At 34.9% G+C, this 22,160-nt stretch overlaps 2 protein-coding genes and 1 pseudogene across 3 annotated transcripts; 2 read left to right on the forward strand and 1 right to left on the reverse strand.

Moving 5' to 3' along the window:
• Window positions 1–369: 369 nt before the first annotated feature.
• On the reverse strand, window positions 370–3,307 carry LOC110900177 (annotated as a pseudogene).
• Window positions 3,308–11,194: 7,887 nt separating this feature from the next.
• Window positions 11,195–16,623, forward strand: LOC110900176 (bZIP transcription factor 68). Of its 2 annotated transcripts, XM_022147086.2 has the most exons (15): window positions 11,275–11,372; window positions 11,671–11,747; window positions 11,897–11,938; window positions 12,046–12,100; window positions 13,018–13,131; window positions 13,243–13,299; window positions 13,406–13,480; window positions 13,764–13,850; window positions 13,961–14,020; window positions 14,094–14,245; window positions 14,337–14,385; window positions 14,564–14,770; window positions 14,906–15,056; window positions 15,289–15,392; window positions 16,230–16,623. In XM_022147086.2, exons 5-12 carry the CDS (start codon window positions 13,054–13,056, stop codon window positions 14,567–14,569), a joined length of 564 nt encoding a protein of 187 aa, XP_022002778.2. In that variant the 5' UTR covers window positions 11,275–11,372; window positions 11,671–11,747; window positions 11,897–11,938; window positions 12,046–12,100; window positions 13,018–13,053; the 3' UTR covers window positions 14,570–14,770; window positions 14,906–15,056; window positions 15,289–15,392; window positions 16,230–16,623. The 2 variants fall into 2 exon arrangements, with proteins under 2 accessions (XP_022002779.2, XP_022002778.2); XM_022147087.2 differs by lacking the exon at window positions 11,897–11,938 and having other exon boundaries at window positions 11,195–11,372.
• LOC110902241 (fasciclin-like arabinogalactan protein 10) lies at window positions 15,168–19,595 on the forward strand. The gene is made up of 3 exons (XM_022148949.1): window positions 15,168–15,213; window positions 18,808–19,191; window positions 19,300–19,595. Exons 1-3 carry the CDS (start codon window positions 15,168–15,170, stop codon window positions 19,593–19,595), a joined length of 726 nt encoding a protein of 241 aa, XP_022004641.1.
• The last annotated feature ends 2,565 nt before the right edge of the window (window positions 19,596–22,160 follow it).

Consider the following 22,160-nt stretch of genomic DNA (forward strand, 5'->3'; position numbering starts at 1 on the left):
GTAGTAACTCGAAAAGTATCCATTCGTGTTCAATGTCTTATAGTGAATCAATATATAAGGTAGACATGACCTGTAAAGTTTACATTAATATTGTCCTAGGTTATTAATAGATTTATGTTGCAACTAGTGAATGCGATTTAGATAGTAAGAATGCACTACTACTATAATGACATGATTGTTTGATATCCTATACTATTGCAACTTTAGTTTACAATAATAAGTTTAGATGCAGGTAATGAGGTAACAGAACAAAAGTAATCATAAAAGTCAAACCTGAATGAAAAAATTATCATCAAGAGATCACAAAAACCAAACACATATCAAGAAATTTATATAAAAAAAACAGCAAGTCAAACTCCAATCAAGAAATTAAACAAGAAAACATCATAAACATTCAAACTAATGTGTTCTATTTATTTGAATACCATAAAACGATAGAAGTCCAACCACATAAACTTGCTTTGTTAGTCAACAATCCTACAATAATAATGCTACATAAAAATTACATCCGCGCGAGTTAATAAGAACACGTGTGAGATCCCTCTTTCCTCCAAACTTGATGCAACATCATATACCAACAATTGAAAACAATATAAGTTGTTTTCAAAAAGTGCAAAATTAACAAAAGAATCATGCTGAGTATATCAAAACGAATAAGAATTCAAGAACAAGTTTACCACTTCCCCGAACAATAATACTTCTCATACCTTCTAACAAACTTCTTCAACCCCATTTGAAGATCCGTCGTCGGTTTATACCCAAACTCCCTTGCGCCAAACTACTATTCGCACGAGTAAATGGGACATCACCATTTCGCTTTCACTTTCAACAACTTCTCCAAAATACTTGCAAGATTCGAAACAGGCACATGCATAGGATTCCCTAAATTAAAAATTCTAAACTGTGCAGCCCCTTTTTTCTTCCCACCACTTCCTGTACTCTTTTCAGCAGTGTCTAACGCACCTAAACAACCCTTTACAATATCATCAATATACGTAAAATCACGCGCAACGATCCCATGATTACTCGACTCAAATGGGAATCGGTTTTCCTTTCAAGATATCTTTAGTGAAGAAAAAGTAAGCCATGTCTGGTCTACCCCACGGTCCATAAACCGTAAAGAACCTTAAACCCGTTAGCGACAACCCGTAAATATGATTATACGTATGCGAGATTTCTTCACCCGCATTTTTCGTTGCAGCGTATAGGCTTGCGGGTGGGGTTGATCTGTTCGGTCTTTTTCTGACAGAACTAGAACAGGCCCAAACAATTGCAGGCTGTGGGTTTGCATTTTTACAGACTTCAAGTATATTAACAAAACCAGCAATATTACCATGTAGTACCTCAAAGAGTTTGTTCAGCAAAACATCATTTATGCCCCCTTCCATAATAAAAATCTCACTTTTTTCACACAATTGTTGATGAGCCCTTTTGAGGGTAGTATTGTAATAATGGTTAAAATTATCTAACCCTAAAACGCAGTCGTTTCAAGGCGGCGCTGATGTGGGTTCTGCCGAAGCCGGCTGCTCCGATGACCAAAACAGAGTACCCTGTTTTTGATCGGATGTTGACTGATGACTTAACCGTTTTTCCCATCTGCATCCGTATACACACAAACACCTCCTGGTTTAACCTAATCGAACAGAGAGTGAGTGGTCATGTAAAAAATAGCGATATTAGAAATGTAACTTAGGACAAACGAATTATTAAGGCGTTGTATAATAATACACTAGAAGGAACCCGCACGATGCAAATGGTTCAAAAGGTTTCGACTGGATTGAGTCAGAATGAAACTAAAATCAAATATATGATCAAGTAAACTCATTTCACAAAACCTTAGTTATTCCCAAAATGTTAAATGTCAGTTTTGGTCATTTTACCTATTAGTTTCATAAATAAACAGCGCTTGCCTAACATTTAAGTATCTAAATTTTACAACTTCTAACATAAGCATGTCTAAACGCATCCAAAAAGAGGTGTATGGTTTCAATATTTTCAGATCGAGGTGTGAATTCTTCTTATAGTGTAACATTACCACAAGAAAAGTAAGCTTCATAGTTCACCATGAAAAATCAGCATGCAATACAATAACTATCAATAAAACCATATGTGACAACTCAGCAATTGAAACTCAGTTATAGCTAGAGGTGGTAAATTCGACCCGATTACTTATAAATGAATGATTAGTGGTGTATTTAATCTAAACGTACTTAAAAGATGAAAGGGCTGAGAGTAGCCAAATGTCTATTTAAATGCATGCATCATCCTAAATTAACTTATTCGAATATTAAGATTACTAATGCAGCATTTAGTTGAAAAAGGAATGAACTATAAATGTTTGCGGGTCAACCTATATAATCTGTTGAGGACACATTTAACTGCTATAATCAAATTTATTTAAGTTCAAATATATGAAAACAAAGAACCAACCTCTACAATCTGAGCCTCTTCTGAATTCGAGTCTTTAATATTTTCTCAAATGTCATTCCTCCCAATCTGTAAGCTGAAAAATAAACAAAACAGCTTTAGAAAGTTAATAACACTAAAAGTAATAATATCGCATTCAAAAAAATATCTGAAGTTAATTTAATCTCAAACCAGCCTATTCTAAAAGCGGATAACAAAACATTGTGAAACCAAGGGTGTTACTTTGGTCTGTTCAATCATTATACCAAGTGTTCAAATTCGATATATGAGATTTAGATATGAACAGAACAAAATACCCAAAGCAATCAGCTGATGTTCTAAACAAATTAACAACCTGAGATATGCTCCAAAACCCCACATAGTTAAACACCGAAAACAAAGTCGTTTCAAAAACTGAAACAAAAAGAGGCATATCTCATTGAGGAATTAAATCAAACACCTGGTGTGCATGTAAACTCAAATAGCTAAAATCCCTTCCAAAACAAGCGAAAGCAAAACTAATAAACGTACAACAGCGCAACATACGTCCCTAATTTCACACCTGCGGAAAAAACCCACAAAGGGGGCAACGATTGAAATGAAAACAGCAACTAAAATGGAGGTGTAAATTACTTTTTGGGGCCGTGATTATGGGGAAAAGTGGTGGTTCGAACGCAAGCACGCACCTGATGTGAAGAACAACTGCAACAGATTAGAAAGATCAATCAACTGAATCTCTCCTCCAGCTGTGGTTATCTCATTCATATTAAACTCACCTGAACAGGGAAGGTATATCAAAGACCCTATGTTGCACACGATGTTAGAATCAAATGAAGGGGCGATATAAGGGTGTTTTGAGTGTTTCATCCCTCAATGGGCCGGGGGTAAGCCCAATAAATCACCGGGCAGTCTAGTCTAGAGGTGGAGAAAATGGTTGTTTCTCTAACCGTTTTTGTTAACCAAATCGTCGGTTTATCTCATTTTTTGCTTTAACCGGGATTTATCTTTTTTTGTTATCCACTTTGGCCGGATTCCTTCCGGTTAATAAACCGGTTTTTTCTTATTTTTCTAATTTTTTGTTTTTTTTGGTTAACGTGTAAATAAGATAAAACTGGTTTTTTCTAAAAATTCCTTAACCGGTTACGAATCTACGGTTAAAAATTTCACTAATTGGTTGTTAATCAATTACATTTTCGGTTAATAAACGATTTCAGCTATCTAACCGGTTATTTTGTGCATCTCTAGTAGTGATTTCTAGCTTACAATACTTTAGCCTTATCACATAATATATTCTGAATATAATTTTACAATTAGATTTTACTAAATGAGTTATATAATAAAAAAAGTGTAAAATACATTACGGTTTAACGTGCATCATGTACGACAACGTGCATGATTATTTGATATAACATGCATGATTGTATCAAATTTTCATTTAGCCTGGGTTTTATCAATTTCGTCAAATTTGTTTCAATTTTGTTTCGTTTCACTTCAAATTAGCTATTGTACGGTCAATTTCATCGAATTGGTTTCAAATTAGGGGTGCTAAACGGGTCGTGTTCGCGGGTTGGCGGGTTCAACCCGACCCGAACCCGAAAATCGTTTCATACATATGAACCCGAACCTGACCCAAATATTCGCAGGTTGACCCGAACCCGACCCGTTCAACCCGAAGTTTTTTATTTTTTTTAGCAAATTAATATATTAAAATTAACATCTACTACAAAAAAAACACAAATTAGATAATAAAATTACATTAAAATCATATAATCTTATGTCAATTTCTATTTTTAAGTTATAAGTATAGCATAAAATACACACCAAATTATAAAAACATATTGTAAAAAAAAATATTATAGAAATTGGTTAAACGGGCCAACCCGCCAACCCGAGTGGGTTGACCCGAACCTGACCCGTTTTGCTAAACGGGTTGGCGGGTTCAACCTGAAACTAACCTGAACCCGTTTAGACTAAACCTAAACCCGCGAATTTCGTGTTACGTTCGTGTCGTGTTTTCGGGTCGTGTCAAAAATTCACACCCCTAGTTCAAATTCATCGTTGATTTTGAAAAGTTTCATCAAAATGTCGACCCTCGAAATCAAACCGTAGAAGAGAGGATGAAGAAACATGACCAAGCTTTAGTTCAGACCGTAGAACAGAAGATGCAGGAACATGACCAAGCTTTGATTCGATTGGAGTCAGAGGGCAGTAACAATCAAGGGCGGACCTAGTAAGAGTACAGGGTGGGCGGGCGCAACCCCTGAAAAAAAAAATTTAGTGTATTTTATAAGGTAAAATTCTCCCCGCACCCCTTGAAAATTTGGTTAAACCCCTTATCCGCACCCCTTGAACCCTTGAAAAATTGGTTAAACCCCTTGTAACGCCTCGCGTTTTTTAAACTTTCTATTTATAGCTTAGTGGGTTGTACTTTCCAATTTAGTCAATTGTACTCTCGTTTATTCCCAAATTTCATTTCGAGACTTGAATCATAATGAAAAATGCATTGTTTTGATCATATTCTTGTTTGATTTCTATGTTATGGATTAACACGTTAAAACACGTTAAACAATGTTAAACACGTAAAAACAGTGAAAAGACATATTAATCTCAGCTCTCAAATCCATCGTTGCCAAGAGATTACCCAAAACCGTACAAAAATCGGGAATTCGTACGTTATTTCGGTAAAATATTGAAATTTTGGGTTAAATAGATTTTTATAATATTTTATTAATATACTAAATAAATAAATTAGTAATTTAAAATAATTAAATAAATATATTAAATGAAAGTTATAAAATAAAAAGTGATTTTGGTTAAGTTTGGTTAGTTTAACTAACTTGGTTAGTTAAACCTTAGAGAAACAAGTTAAATTTATAACTAGGTTGATTAATTGTTAAGGAGGTCACTTAACTAAGTCAGCTAACTCAGTTACTCAATTATTTGAAACATCAGGGACTAACCTGCAATTCTTTAAAACTGAAAAAGAATTAAAGGGCCAAAAAGGGGGCACGCCCGGATCGAACTCGAGACCTCGTTGTTACAAGCCAAAGACCTAGCCAGTTTTTCCTCCAGGCTGGAGCTGCTAGGTTTGAGTTTCAATTATATTTATCTACTGATTAACCTGTTTCTTTTTTTTTATATAAACCGCCAAAACGGAGAACGTTACAGCCTGCTTTCCTCGTTTTCCCTTCTGTCAAAGACCTGATCTGCAGGGGCGGACCTACATACAATGTTACGGGTTCACACGAACCCACTGAGTTTCGAATTTTTTATAGAAGATATATATAACAAGTCTTGAATGAACCCATAAATGTTATATGCGATGAACCCATAGCTAATATTGAAGAACAGTCCAGCGGGTTAAGCTTATGCTCTCAACCAATGGATACATGGTTCGATCCTTGTTGCAACTATTTTTATTTTTATTTCGTATAGATTTAAAGCCGAATTAGGGTTCCACTTGCAACCAGTATCACGGATTTCAGTCTTGTGTTCAGAAGGGTAGACTTCCAATTTTCTAGAGTGGAATGACAATATGAAATGGATGTTGACTCATTTTTCACATCATATGCAGTCTCTGCTTGTTTCTAGTTTTGTTCTGCCCTAGCCCATAAGCCACTGATTCTATTCTGCCCCAATTTTCCAGTCCCAAGTTTTGATTTTTTACATGTACTAATTTTGTTGTTATGAGTATTTAATTCACTAGTTTTGATTTTTAATCCATTTTAGGTCACTAGCTGCAAGCATGGCCATCCATGGTGTATTTATGTTTTGATGCTTTTACTCTGTTTATAAACTTTCAAAGGTTCTTGTTTGCAAACAGACAATGAACTTTGCATTCTTCAAGATGGATTTCCTCTTTTCTCCTATTAGGTTATGAGCTTATAACTTTACTCCATGTAAGACATTTTTTTATGTTGGTTTATTTTTCCTTCAAGCCATGAGTGTTAAACAATGATTTAAGTTTCTTTTAACAATGTAGAAGAGGAACTGGGTTAACCTATATAAGCTCTTTTCAACAAAATTTTATTAGACTATAGTAGCTGCAAGGCCAACTTCACTCATTGTTCATCATGGCTAGAGTTGTTGAGGGAATGAGGGTCATTGAAGGTATTTCATGAACTAGTTTAGTAATTTCAACTCAATAGCAATAGCGGGTCAATCTAGTAGTATTGTTAAATCATAATTAGGATCGTAAGCAACTTTTAAACAAAATTATGAAAAGGGCTCCCATTTTAGAATTTGCTTTCGGTCCCGCAAAAAGGTTGGATCGTGCCTGTATTCGACCAAAAAATTTTAACGTTTGGTGACCACTGAAAAAAGATGAACCCATAGAAAAAAAATCCTGGATCCGCCACTGCTGATCTGTCGGGATTAACCTCCATTACGACCTTTCCATGATTGGCTCGATAGATTGGCAGTCATGCCACAATTCCATGTTTACCGATTCCTTATAAATACCGAACACTCTTGGCCCCGTAAACCACCACCATCCGATCTCCCTCACCTCACAACCACCCCCCCTCTTTCTCTCACTGCTCGCCGGAGAACCGCCACCGGGCCACCGCCGGTTGCCCTTCGGACCGCCGTCTGTCGCCGCTGACCACCCACCGCCGTACTCCGCCGGTCGCCACCGCCGTTCACCGGTAAAAACGTTTTCTCCGGATTGTTCATGCACGTAGTTACTGTTGTCAATCGTATCTTAATATTATTATTATTATTATTATTATTATTATTATTATTATTATTATTATTATTATTATTATTATTATTATTATTATTATTATTATTATTATTATTATTGTTGTTGTTGTTATTATTATTAAAAAGATTACTGATATATTAAAATTTCAATAACATTCTCAAAAATTTTATATAGAATTACTGATTGTTATATAAACAGAATTATTCCTATATTTTTTTTAAAGAGAATTATTTAATTTTTATTAAGCAAAATTAATTATTTTTAAAACATAATTAATATTCAGATTTATTAGTTTTACATTTATTTAATCAGAATTATTTCCAGAATTATTTTATCAAATTTTTGCATTTTAAGTTTATATATACATATATATCAAAATATTATCTAGAATATTAGTAATATTTTATAGATCCAATATATATTATTTCAACATTTTATAAAATCAGTATTTATTTTTATATTCAAAATAAATTAACATTTATTTTATTAAATACAAGATAAAATTTATAAGTTATATCATTTTATTATTATCATAACATATTTAGATTATCATTTTATTCATCACATTTTATTACCCTTCAACAAATTAATATCCCACACCTTGTTATTAGTTCCCACTAGTTTTATTATATGTTTAAATCCCCAATATTAATTAACGAATTCCCAAACACAATAGGGTAATTCTCTTGTGCAACAACACTTGGAGCAATCCTCATATTCTCTTTCCAAGAAATACGCAACGCACTCCAAGGTGAGTATACATGACCCATTTTCGTTTTACACTTTTGGGTGCAATATGTATTACATATCAAACATCACAACACATTAAACATTTTATGCACACTCTATCCTTACTCTATGTGATACATTTTAATCATGTTAGACATGTTATGCTATTGTAAACACCTAATGACTATGTGTTCATTAACTTCGTACAAGCCTCCCCTAACAATGGTAGCGCTATAGGTTGAGAAACGCCCCTCCTGTTCTATGAGCAGGTATTGTTAGGTTAAACTATGTCAACATACTCAAACTCGTTTGGGTACACTTTAATTGCGTTAAACTTTGGTTTGGACACATAGAGTAACATCGTTTCGAGTATATACTGTTAACATGATATTGTATTTCACATTTGGATATGAGTAAACATTTTAAACACGTATATGCTATGTATGAAACTTGTATACTCGCCAACATGCTTTTGTTGATTTATTTTAATACATATTGCAGGTTGAATGGTCAAGAAAACAAGAATCAAGCTAGGATGGACATTAGAAACCCACTTAGCATTTTTAATTATTGTTGAATGTTATGTTTATTTATTTGGAACTATGTACCCCACTTTACAATTTATGAAATGAATTTAATAATTTATTGTCACAATAGTGTTATGTTGTTTTGAGCAATTTGTTCGTCTCATCCCGATGTTTCCGCCATCGGTTGGGGTGTGACACCCCTTATCCGCACCCCTTGAAAATTTTTTCTAGGTCCGCCACTAGTAACAATGGTTTCAGATCGTAGAACAAAGGATGCAATTTTTGAACCAGGAGGTAGGGCATGCGTGATAACGTGCGTATTTAACTTAAACAGAAAAAGCTAGTATTAATATAACTAATAATATCAAATTATGTTGTTAAGAATTATTAAGAGGCTTTGCTAGGATATTATTTTGGAACCATTATAAATCCAAATGAATTATGAAAAGCAAGAATAAAAATCTTGAACGGGGATTTATATTAATTATTTTAGGATATGGTTACAAAAACTTTAATGCAAGTGGTAACCAAACAAGAGGATAGAACACTATTGATCAATTTCATTTCTTTGTCCATTCTATTATCTCGTCTATTCAACTCCCTCGTTAATTCTGTTATCCCGTTACCAAGCAGACCCTAAATCTATATACATATGCGAACGACGATAATGGTAATCTAGAAAACATCATTGGGGGTTTGAATTTGAGATTTGGGAATTTTCCGAAATATTCGGTTAGATCACCCGTAGAGGGGGATTTTTGGGCATTTTTCCCCAAAAAATCGCCCCTTAACGCCGTTGGACCGCCCCCTTGGGCGTTATTTTCAAAAAATGGGGGGAGGCGTGCTTTAAGAACGCTTATTTGTTGTATTTTTTGTTTGTCCGATAAGAATATTCCAACTAATAATATTTGTTTTATTTTTTTAAAATATAATAATTGGGTAATCATTAATGGAGAATTATTGGGCATTATCCCACTACACCCATATATGAAAAACGCCTAATAATGCCCCTTTGCTGACTGAGATGACACGTGTCGCACAATGCCATAGGCATTATTCATGTCTACTAGTAATAGGGTTAAATGGGATTCCATTCATAATCGGTTTTTAACCTGTGATTGTGATTCCTTTTATTTTTAAAAAGATGTACTGCATTTGGGCTGGCTGGTTTGAGCCCAGCAACAGCTATCTGTCATGGGCAAATGACCACTTGACATCCCATTCTCAGCCCATGTACAAATAGCAGACCCAAATTGTATCAGGTATCTATACTATATTATAATGCATGAGGCAAGGGCATTTTAAGATACCCAAAAAATAAGAACTTTTCCCCCACTTTATTTATAGAAAGACCCCTAAAATGAGGGTAATTTGGTCTTTTAAACACTATTTATTTTTTAGTCTCTAAACTTATTACACTTAAATCCTTAAGGTTTTAACAAAATTATAGATAATTAGTTACAATTCACCCCTCCACAACAAACTTATAATTTTTTTTACTCATTCTTGACATATTTTATAAACTATATTGTTTTAAAAAAATCCAAAGATAGCATGACGACCTACACATTTTTTTCAACGTTTCGGTAGTTGTCTTATTCAATATCGACCCACGGATTAGAAAGTACAAATAGATAATGCTTTAATGTACAAGTGATTAAAGAAGAATATGCTTTAATATACAAGTGATTAAAGAAGAATATAACAACCTATGCAGTTAATAGCGGCGCTATAGCGGTGCTATAGCGCGCTATAGCGGTGTAGCGGAGGTCTGGCATCATAGCGGTCCAAATAGCGGTTGGGCATAGCGGTTCCGCTAATAGCGGCGCTATAGCCCGCTATTTGACCGCTATAGCCCGCTATTTGACCGCTATATGTAGTCCTTTATAGCGGCTGAAGCAGTGATATTAGCGGTCAGCCTTGGTTGAGGTCTTGGAAGCAGTTCATCATCATCAGAGTTCAATTGCTGTTCATCAAAGCTGATAAAAATTGAATCAAAGCTGTTCGATTCGATTGCTGGTCTGATACTCGAGTTCATCAGAGCTGTTCGATTCGAGTTTTGTTCTCCTCTTCAGTCTTCGACAGTCACCTGTCACCAAGGTATTAGTGTAATAGTGTTCTCTTCGGTCTGATACTCGAGCTCATGAATCTGTTGTGGTCTGATATCATGAATCTGTTACAGACTTATGATGAAAGTGAAAGAAAACGACATATGATAAAAGTAGGGATAATTAGGGTTATTTAAGTTTGGGTATTTTAACATATAACCCCCCTCCATCTTCATTAGTTTATATTTAGTCCTCATACTTGTGAATTTATATATAAACAATATAAAATTAATGGTATATGTATATAATATATATAAAAATACATAAATTATGCATGGTATAAAAATTACCGCTATATCACCGCTATACCACCGCTATAACATATATATCGTATAGCGGACCTTGACCGCTATCCGCTATTTTACCGCTTTAACTGCTTAGATAACAACTAATCTATACTATATAATCATTTAATAAGTTAAATAATAGTTTCTATAACATTTTCATTTTAAAATTTTAAAAACTAAAACTATTCTCAATTAATTGATTAAAAAATTTCTTTATACTTTAGTCAAATTTTAACAAAACTCCGTAATTTTAAGGATAGATAACATAACAAACATTCTATAGAAACAATTGTTATAAGATCGAGTTATTAGATAGTTTCATTATAACCCTTTTCTTTTGAAACACCAACATATAAAGCCCATTTGGAAAAAGTCATAAAAGCCTTTAAACACGCACAAATCCGTTTTGGAAAAAGTCATAAAGCCCTTCAAACACTCACAGAGTCAGGCGCGACAAGCATTTCGAATTTCAAACCCACATCTATCTCTCTCTCTCTCATATTCCCTGTGAATCAGGATCTGGATCTGCTCGCTCTATTCACCTTTGAATCAAAGAAGAAGATCATCAATCTGTTTCCGGCTTAGATTTGAAGGTGCATCTCCGGCCAAGGTAAACCTCCAAACCCTAATCGAGTTTTGGGTTGTTTAAATGGTTAATAACCACTGACCTGGACAACGACCGGTGTTCTGGATTCGTAAGCTACATCGACCGACGTTGTTGTCCATGCTGAAAATGACCTTTGATTTCCAATTTGTTTTCTACATCTCAGATCTTACTCGCACTATACAATGATCCACTGCAGTTCTCAATTTCAAGAATCATTACATATGATCATGTAAATTTCATTATAGTAAACCATGACTAATACATAATACGTATTATTTTGTTTGTTTTGCTATTGTTTCAGAAGCAACCCCAAAGACAATTATGAGGACAGTGGGTATAAAAGGGATCATTCTTTATCATTTGAAGTCACATCTCCAGGTTAGTCATTTTTGTTATAGATTTTCATAATAAGCATATGTCATATATATGATAGCCTAAACGCAGGGTGTTTGGATGTGAGCTTTTTTTTAATAATTATGCTACTTTAAGTTGTAATTATAACATTGAATGTGTTGAGTATGTATCAGATTCAGATGATTCAAGGAATTAATAGACATCAGGGCATATAAGTAACTATTCTTACTACTTTAAATGATTGTGCTACTTTAAGTTGTAATATATTCTTACCATTTGATAATTTTTGTTTGTATTTCATGTTGTATATCTGTTCTTGCAGAAATATATGTTGGGAAAGTAGTTTCGTAAAGAGTGAACTGAGAATTCTAAAGACGGTAATTATCTTACACATCCTAACTCATCGTTTTAAAAAACGGTTGAGGCGCGCGCCTCAAGGCGAAACGGCCAAAAGATGAGTCTGGGGCGCGCCTCAGGAGGTTTATACTGTATATGCACCTCAGAGGGGCTGAGGCGCTAAAAAGGTAGCGCCTTAGGGGTTTTTTATATTTGTTTTTGATGTTTTTAAGTTTTTTTTGTCAATTTCAAGCAACATATGTCTTTTTTATGTGTGTTTTTGATGAATTTGATGATGAATTTAGTCAGTATTACCATTTTTATAAGATATGTAATATTTGTGCTTTAATTCCGCCTCAATTCTCGACGCTTACACCTCGTGAGGCGAAGGGAAAACGCCTTGAAACTCGTTTCCGTTTTTTTAAACCTTGTCCTAACTGATATTTTCTATGCTTTTTTTTGACACAATAAATTTGATTTAATGATATTTTCTATCAATTGGTACGCCGTTTCTTCTACGATGACGACGATAAACCTGTTGATTTTAGTTTTAAAGGCTCCAATGCTCTCAGTCTTTTTCAATCATTCGGCTTCAATTTCATTATACTGTGATAATAGTTATTAAATAATGAAATTGAAGGTACAAACATAATTTTCACTAGCTTGGGTTTTCTGTTTGATATTTATCATCATTACACTGGTTCACAAGGTTTAACGGTAAGTTAATCTTTAAGGGCTTTTGATATTATGTTATCCAAATGTGATTGATGGTTGTTATCTTGATAAGTAGTCTTGGCATGTTTAGGGGTTTTAAAAATTGGTTCTTGATTTTAACAGTTAGGGCTTCAAGTCCACAAATTTCATGCTCAATGTGCCTTTATTTTTTATTATTATTATTTTTTTCTAATATTTTAAGCAAAAATGCATGTATTGAAGTTTAGTGATACGATGGTTGTAGGTTGTATTAAAGTGGTTATGGTTTGACACCTGAATAATGGGAAGTCAGGAGAACGATGGATCGCCTGTTAAGGAGGCAAACGATTCCGCAAATGAAACTCACCCAACATCCCAGGTGAATTGATTCTCTTTTGACTCTTGTGCATCATGGGATGTATATAGATGCTGTTAATCTGTTTTACTTACATTCCTTATCTATATTGTTTATTGGTTTTTGTTTGCTCAGGAGCAGCCCTCAGGCAATGCCATGGGAGCGGTCCCACCTGATTGGACCGGATTTCAGGTTTTCTATCTATAACACTTTTAAGCTTATAGTCAAATTGGAGCATGTGTGGTATGAGTTGTTTGACTAAATTTAGGTGGTGTTTACGTAATTACTTCTTGAACAGGCTTATTCGCCTATGCCTCCACATGGTTACTTAGCATCAAGCCCTCAACCTTCTCCCTACATGTGGGGGGTTCAGGTACTACGCTTCTTAAATAACGGATTTTGCTCTATAAAGTTGATTTATATAAGCAAATTTTATGGTAATGTTCCATTTTTATGTTTTTTTTTTTTTGTTTCAAACTCTTATTACTACTATTACTTTCTAACTATTGTGCCTCACCCTGTTCATATGTGAAGCTGGTCATCGACATTTAATTTTTTTTATGTATTTTGACCAGTTATTTCATCTATATTGAATTAGTCTGCATTTTCTAATATATATATATGTGTGTGTGTGTGTGTGTGTGTGTGACTTGCAGCATTTTATGCCACCTTATGGTACCGCACCTCATCCATATGTTATGTATCCTCATGGTGGCTTATATGCTCATCCATCTATGCCTCCGGTATTCTTGTTATTATTTTATATATTTATGCTACATTTATTTTTTAATTCCTTAAAGAAGGCATTGGATGTTAATACTTAATACATACCTGATACAGTAAATGTAACCAGGGGTCATATCCTTTTAGTCCATACGCAATGCCCTCTCCAAATGGTGTTGCCGAGGCTTCTGTAAGTTGTGTTAATTCGCTGTTACATTTTTTTGTTAAAAGATGTTAGAAACAAGCGTTGAATTTGCATGCAGGTTAATATAGCTGTCAGTATGGAAGCAAACGGCAAGTCACCAGAAGGGGAGGAAAAACTTCCGATTAAAAGATCAAAGGGTAGTCTCGGTAGTTTGAATATGAATACCGGCAACAACAATGAATCCAGCAAAAATGGATCTTATCCTAAGAGGTATAGATTAATAAATATCATACGGTGTTTTTGATACCGTGAAGTTCAACTCGATATAAAATTTACGAGGTTTAACGTACTTGTTTTGCAGCGGTGAGAGTAATAATCAGTACCGAATGCCGAAATACCAAAAAAAGCTGGTACAGATACCGTATTGTATTTTACCGAATATCCGCATTTGAGAAATCCTAATACCAATACCGATTAGGCTATATCGATGCCATATCGCTACGGTACCGGTATATAAGGAAATAATCTCATCCTTAAGTGTAATGATATAGCCACTATAACAAATTTAATTTTGGTTTTTTTTGTCAGTTTTAAATAATAGATATTGGAAGATGGATTGAACAAGTTAGAGGGTGTTACTTGTAACAAAGCAGAAGGCAATGCATCTTTTCCCACGCATTCGGTTGCCCATCAAAGCAATGAAAGAAGTGGAATCACTTAAAAAAACACCCGACGCTTATTACGCTGCTCGCCTTCTAAACGCCACCGGTATAGTCTGGTTCTGGTTTTGGTCAGGTAAATTTTCAATACCTTTTTTCATATTGGTTCATAAGTGAATGTTTTTAGTTTTTACGTAACCATAACTACTGAAAGAACTATGAGAACTAATCAAAATCATTTATTTATCATTAAAATGTTCATTGGTTGCAGGTTCCTGGGACGTGGCATTTTCGGTGCACGATATTGCCACAAGAGGAGAAGATTCCGGCTATAGTTTTGTGGTTGACTGAATTTCACCAGAAGTTCATGGATGAGTTCCGTGATTAAATGGCTTCACAACATTTTTGTTTTGCTTCTGCTGGTGAGAAACTACAAAATAGGCCTTGAGGAAATTTAGAATAAATGGTCAAATACTTTTTAGCAATACTTTTGTTAGAGTGACATGTTTGGTTTTGTAACATCAACATTTGTAATGGACATCATAAAGGAATGTGATGCCAGTCGGGATGTACAAAATGGTAAATTGTTATCAAATTTTAAGATGGCATATGAAAAGGTGAAGTTAAAAGCTCAAATTATTATGTATTGTGCAGGATTTTTATGACTTATGGAGTACTTCTGCTTGACTCAGCCAACGACTTACAAGGAACTTAAGTGTAAATGCTTTTATATTCGGCTTGCATACTTTTGTGCCGAGGTATGCACTCTGTTTCACTTGATTAATGGAAATAACAATTTATTTTGTGCAGAGGTATGCACTCTTTTTCACTTGAGCTGAAAAGTCAAAGCTCGAGCTCGGCTTGTAAAATATCCGAGCTAACTTGAACCAATATCTATATGTATTATAATTATTTTACTATAATTATAAAGACCGAAAGGCTTATTAAAAGTGCTATATGTATAGGTTTTTGTTTATTTTCCCAAACCTTTATGTCATTAATTAATTAAACTTTAAATGTTAAACACTTCAACCCCTTCTCGCAGTATGTTTTATTTTAATACATTTAAAAATAAAATGAATTTATATCAAATAAAATACTCGAGTCGGCTCACGAGCCGAGTCGAGTCTAGCTCGAGCTAGGCTCGTTTACAGATCGGCCCTAGCTAGAGCTTGGCTCGTGAGTGAGCTGTGTTTTCATTCTGGTTGGGGTTCTTAAGAGGGTCGGAGATGTTGTGGTGTGTCCTGGGTTGGGGGTTTATGGGGTTGTCTGCTTTGCTTTAGTGAGTGTATGTGTTTTGGGGTGTGAACGGTCCATCCCTGGGGTTGGGTCTATTGGCATTTGTGCGTTTGGTCTTTTGGTGTGAGTTGGGTTGCATTTTTATGGTTTTTAAAGTTGAGCAACGCCTAGCACGAGCTGGGCTCGTTTACAACCGAGTTTTTTTCCGAGCCAAGTTTATTTCGAGCTTTGTGAATTGTTTCTATTTTCGACTTATGATAGAAAGCAGCCTTGTGTCTTTGAAATGGTTTTAATTGTAATCTTTAGCCTAGGCTGACATCTAGGAAATTTGTATCTAATTTTGTGTTTGATGACAGTTCGTAGCAGCTTCGAGTTGAAGAAGAGAATAATGGTGACAACATGAAAAGGCCATTCATTCTTCATCGCTGAAAAGGTTTACTTTCTAAAGGTTTGATGACAGTTCGTAGCAGCTTCGAGTTGAAGAAGCTGCTGAACAACGTCATCTTCCTAATATGTTTGTTGTTTAAGAAGCAGTCTTGTATCAGAGATGCGCTCAGCCTTGCATCAGAGAAGCACTCAAATTGGTATAGTTGTGTTAGAAAAGTTGGCATTAGAATAAATTACGTGAAACCCACCACACGTGTACTAAAAGAACATTAGTTCTCGTGGCAACGCGCGGACATTCCTACTATTTACTTATACACTTGATTGCAGACATAAGTGTCCTAAATTCAGCTACAAGCTTCTTCACATATCAATAAGTTACCTATGTGTGATTGAAAAATTTGGTATTCTTAGTGGCTTTTGTGGACAAACTTTTAAGCATTTTCCCGAACTTATATGATCTTTTGTTTTGGGAAGCGCGAAGTGCTTTTATATACAATTTTTAATGTTTTTAGGTTTGAATTATGTTCTCGGCCGTATTTCGACACCGCCGCAACGCGCGGGTTTCCCACTAGTAGGAGTATATACACATTGTTATTGCTACAAGTTAACTACATTTTATAACAATAGACTTTTTTTATAGGAAGTTTAAATAAAATTACAAAATTAACGATTTAAGCACTTTATATGTTAAGAATATTTTATATATCAGTTAGTGTCACAAGTGATTATTAATGGAGATTATAATACCATCATTACTCTCACTTATATTGAACCAAAGGTTGAGCCTATCTGAAATCATCATTTAATAGAGCAACGTCAATCACCTTACATGCCTATGTATACATCATTGTTAACTTATGAGTCATCTCATGACGTCCAACTGGTCACCGATTTGAGAATATGTTGTCAAAACATGGTGTCACCGATTTGAGAATATGACGTCCACTATGACTATTTAAGCTGAAACAGGGTCATATTTCTAAGAAAAGAAACGTATGCTTAATCAACTAATTAATCCACTCAAAAGTTGACAAGAATTTATGCATGTATAAGTGAGTAAGGTAACTAACTGATATAAATAAAAGGCACCCGAAGTAAGTAAGAGTTTCAACTTTCAATAGTTTAACCGATATCAATGTGGTTAAAAGTTAAAGCTTATAAGAAATCAACAAAAATTTATATCTAAAAGATTTATAAACAACCGTATCGATTTAGAAGCCATAACATAACTTATTTGATTTTTTTTTATGATTATTATTGTTTTATGATCAATGTCACATTACCAAAACCACAGATATTGCAACTTCAAACCTCGAATACGAATTCAATTCCATAATACTGCAAAAATAATAATAACCCAAACGCGTATGCAGCAATAAGTCGATCGGAAACGTTATAAGTTAACAGTTTACATTAATTTAAGCAATTAGGCAACAAATTAGGGCTTAAATCCGGAATTAGCGAACCCTAGAAGAATACGGAAACATACATATACATATTATAAGTATACTACAAGTATTTGAGTAAACAGGAACCAGAGAGAGAGAGAGAGAGGTAACCTGTATTACGTTGCAGAAATCAAAGCAACTCTTCAACAAATGGAAAATTTCTCAGTTTTTTATGCGAACATTGTTTATATTAATTTTCTTACAGGTTTGGTCCAAATTTAAAGTGTAATTACCTAAAAGACCCTGAAGTATTGCTACATTTTGAAACCATCCATCTCTTTGAGTTTATTTATTTTTCAATTGATTAAACTGCCAAAATGGTACCTGAGATTTGGTCACTTTTGTCATTTTTGTCCAAAACTCAAATCTTTTGAATCTGGGTCCCTGTGTTTTCAATTTTGTTGCTATTTTCATCCAAAAGCAAAATCTAGTTAGATTTTTAGTTAAAAATTCAGCTTTTTTGTCTTTTCTCTCTCTTTTAATGAAGGGTAAAATGGTCAGATTTTTTTAATTTGTTATAATAAAATGTTAAAAGACAATTTTGCCCTTCATTAAAAGACAAAAAAACTGCATGTTAACTGAAAGATCTAACCAGATTTTGGTTTTGGATGAAAATGACAATAAAATTGAAACCATAGGGACCCAGATTCAAAAGGTTTGAGTTTTAGACTAAAGTGACAAAATTGATCAAACCTTTGGCATTTTACGCTTTTTAATTTGTTGTGGGAAAATGTTAAAAAGTAACTGTGACTGGATTTTACATCAGAGAAAAAGTGTTGACATGTTTGGTGACGTGGATGATCACTTACCAAGTGACTGATGATGTAGAATGCCACACCAACAAAAATACTAAAGTGTCATGTCGACTAATAACATGTACGTTTGTGATTCGATTAATTTTCTGCTAAGTTATTAGATTAAACTACACTACAATTCATGATAACGGTTTGAGATTAACGTTTTATAACATATACGTTTGTGATTTGATCAGTTTTCTGCCAAGTTATTAGATTAAATTACACTACTATTCATGAGGATGGTTTGAGATTAACTTTTTTATAACATGTACGTTTATGATTCAATTACTCTACTGTTGCAGGCAAGGTCGGATTCGGATCCGGTGGTTCCGGATCCAAACTCAACGCTCTATTTTCCCGATCCGTGAAGCAAATTCCATACAACATCTCAGTGATCGAAATCACATCTCCAATCATCGCGCCAGGCGTTCTAAACCGATCTCAGCCGTTGGATGTAAACATCAGTAGCTTGCTGGAAAAGTCAGGGTGCAAAACATTTGCAAAACTAATTTCAGACACCGGAGTGTTACAGATCTACGAAACGACCGAGCCGAGAGGCCTCACGGTGTTTGCACCGTCGGATGCAGCGTTTAACGCTGCATCCTTACCAGATTTTAAAAACTTATCGAATAACGATCTCATTTCGCTGTTGTTGTATCATGCACTTCCGGTTTATGTTCCTAAAGGTAGTTTGTTGACTGTGAAGAATCCAATCGGAACTCTGGCCACAAATTAGGTTCAGAAGTTTGATCTAACGGTCCGAACCAACGGTGATTCTATTACGCTTGATTCAGGTGTGGATAATTCGCGTGTCGAAAGCACGCTTCTCGATAAGGTGCCGTTAAGCATCTTCAAAATCGATCATGTTCTAATTCCGGCAGGTTTTTTACCTCACTCGCCGGTGAAATCTCCTCCGGTGTCGCCGTCGACGTCATCTCCAGGAGCTGGACCCGCTCCGGCGGATAGTCCGGATGCGGATACGGGGAATAATGATAATAATAAGTCGAGCGGGGGAGTTAAAGCTTCGGTGATGTTTCTAGCCCTAGTTACGGTGGCGGTTTCTGGTATGATTTCGTCTGTTTTTGGTTAATGGTTAATTGTGGTAGTTTGTTTGTTAATTTATGATTTTATTTTGTCTATTTTGGTGTTTATATGGAGATTAGTGGTTAATTAGACTATGATTTGACCCATGGCATTATAGTCTAGTGGTATATCGGGGGTGGAATAAGGCTTATGACCATTAGGTTATGAGTTCGATTCCCATAAGGGGGGGGGGGGGGGTTTCCTCCTGAATAGGTGTATAGGCATTATTGCCTAGTGGAGATGGATATGATCGGGTGGTTCCGCTGGTGGCACTATGATACTCCAGTGGTCCGTCAGTGATCCAAATTTGCCATTAAAAAAATTAGACTATGATTTGGGAAGTTTAATGGTTACTATGGTTTTTGAAGTTATATGATGTTATTTATTATGTAACGTTTTTGCACGTGACCAATTTGGAAAATTATGATCCCATGGATTTCAAAGTTTTGTCAGTTACATCAGGCATTCAACATTTTGATTTGATATGATTTGGTTTCAGTTATTCATTGATTTGTGGTTTGAGTGTAAGTATATAAAAATTTATGATGCATGTCATACAAACTAAGATTAACTTATTTATCTAACGATATTAAGGAGTTGCATTGTTAATGGGTGATAACGAGCTAAGCCGAGCTTGAGCTTGAGCTCGATTAACTTATAAGAGCTCGAGCTCGGCTCATTGCTAGTTTCTCGAGCATGACTCGCTTGTTATCTATTGATTAGTATATTAAATAAAAATAATAGACCCGTTTAGGCCCGTAAGTTTGATAAGTGGTAAATGTTATTATATAACCGTACAAAAAGTAACTTGGGGTACCTTTGGGTAACTCAAAAGTTGTGTCTCTTTACACATAACCCTTAGCTAATACACTTGCCTTAATAAACACATAACCCAAACCAACATGTAAAAATAACTTGGGGTGCCTTAGGGTAACTCAAAAGTTGTGTCTTTTTACACATAACCTTTAACTAATACCCTTGCCTTAATAAACACATAACCCAAACCAACATGTCCCAATATACACACCCCTTAAATATTAACTCCCAAACCAACATGTCCCAATATACACACCCTTAACTAATACCTTCGCTTTAATAAACACATAACCCAACCCAACATGTCCCAATATACACACCGCTTATGTATATCACACTTTTACAAAAAGTCACAATGGGGTTTTGATTACACCCCTTTAAAAAGTCACAATCCTTCAAACTACTTTTATATATATCACACTTTTACAAAAAGTCAAAACCCTTCATATGTTTACAAAATATGTTTACAAAAAGTCACAACTCATCACACCCCTTCAAAAAGTCACAATATTTCAAACTACTTTTATGTATATCACACTCTTACAAAAAGTCACAACCCTTCAAACTACTTTTAAGTATTTCAGACCCCTTACCAACTTGAGGTTTGTACCCCATTCTTTTAAAAGTCGCGTTGGTTAGAAATTCTATGGATAAGTTTCTACCTCTTCGTCTAAAAGTCGCGTCGATTAGTAATCATATATATTAGTTTGTATCTCTTTATTTAAAAATTCAAAACAAAATCTAATAGCCTTCGTACTGTGTTCATCCACAATCATTCACTATTGAAGTTACAGGTACATCACTTTTACTGTGTTCCTTCGAATAAACTATGTTCATTCGATTTTACTGTGTTCATTTAAATCCTATATTCTGTGTTCATGGTTAGCCCCGCTTGCGGTATGCGCATATAATGTATATATGTGTGGGCGCTCGGGTGGCAAAAGTGAAAGTGCACTAATTCTAACATTATTTTACTAATTTCGTGAAAATAACGTTAAAAGAGGCGGATGGTTAATCATGCATCATGTGGTGGCGTTGATAGCCGAAAGACAAGGGGTACATGCACTAATCGGCATTTGTCTCAATTGCTGAGTGTTATGTGCCTTATGTCTAAGGCTTGATGCAAAACTACAATCGAGCCGAGGGTCTCACTTAAAGCAGCCTCTCTATTCCTACGGGGTAGAGGTAAGGCTGTCTACATCTTACCCTCCTCAGACCCTACCTTAGCTTTGCTATTGGTGGGATTTACTGAGTATGATGATGATGATGATTCCATGTTCATGGTTGCAATTAGGGTAAATTATATAATTAGTGGAAATTGTTTCACCCTCTCCACTTGAAATTAGGATTACTGTAGCGTTCTTATGATCCTTGATGCGTGCTAAGTGCGATATGTTTTAGGTATATATTTTAAGCCCTTTTACACTTTTTTAGCCAAGTTTTAAATTTATAAAACACGATATTTAGTAACACTAAACACACATATGGGCAAGTGCACCCATCGTGGACGTAGTATAGTGTTGGTAAGATCCCGAGGTCGTCCAAGGACACAAGAGCTTTTAGTACCGGTTTATCCTCAACGTCTAATCAAATCAAAATGTTAGAAAAAGTTTTTAAACTAGAAAAATAAAACTAACTAAAATGCTGAAAATAAAAATAAAAATAAAACAGATAGACAAGATAAATCACTTGAATCCGACTTGTGTGTAGTGTAACCTTTGATTATTTTCGCACTTTTGCACTTGTTTAAGAGATT

The sequence above is a fragment of the Helianthus annuus genome, chromosome 13, assembly GCF_002127325.2.
Source record: "Helianthus annuus cultivar XRQ/B chromosome 13, HanXRQr2.0-SUNRISE, whole genome shotgun sequence".
NCBI lineage: Eukaryota > Viridiplantae > Streptophyta > Magnoliopsida > Asterales > Asteraceae > Helianthus > Helianthus annuus.

Excerpts from the sequence above, each read along its gene's own strand:
- LOC110900176 (XM_022147087.2), top strand. The coding sequence starts at position 13,054 with ATGGGAAGTCAGGAGAACGATGGATCGCCTGTTAAGGAGGCAAACGAT. Across the intron at positions 13,851-13,960 it reads CTCATCCATCTATGCCTCCG|GGGTCATATCCTTTTAGTCC; the intron begins GTATTCTTGTTA and ends AAATGTAACCAG. Across the intron at positions 14,246-14,336 it reads AATGGATCTTATCCTAAGAG|CGGTGAGAGTAATAATCAGT; the intron begins GTATAGATTAAT and ends CTTGTTTTGCAG.
- LOC110902241 (XM_022148949.1), top strand. The coding sequence starts at position 15,168 with ATGGACATCATAAAGGAATGTGATGCCAGTCGGGATGTACAAAATG. Across the intron at positions 15,214-18,807 it reads CAGTCGGGATGTACAAAATG|GCAAGGTCGGATTCGGATCC; the intron begins GTAAATTGTTAT and ends CTACTGTTGCAG. Across the intron at positions 19,192-19,299 it reads TCCGGTTTATGTTCCTAAAG|GTGTGGATAATTCGCGTGTC; the intron begins GTAGTTTGTTGA and ends CGCTTGATTCAG.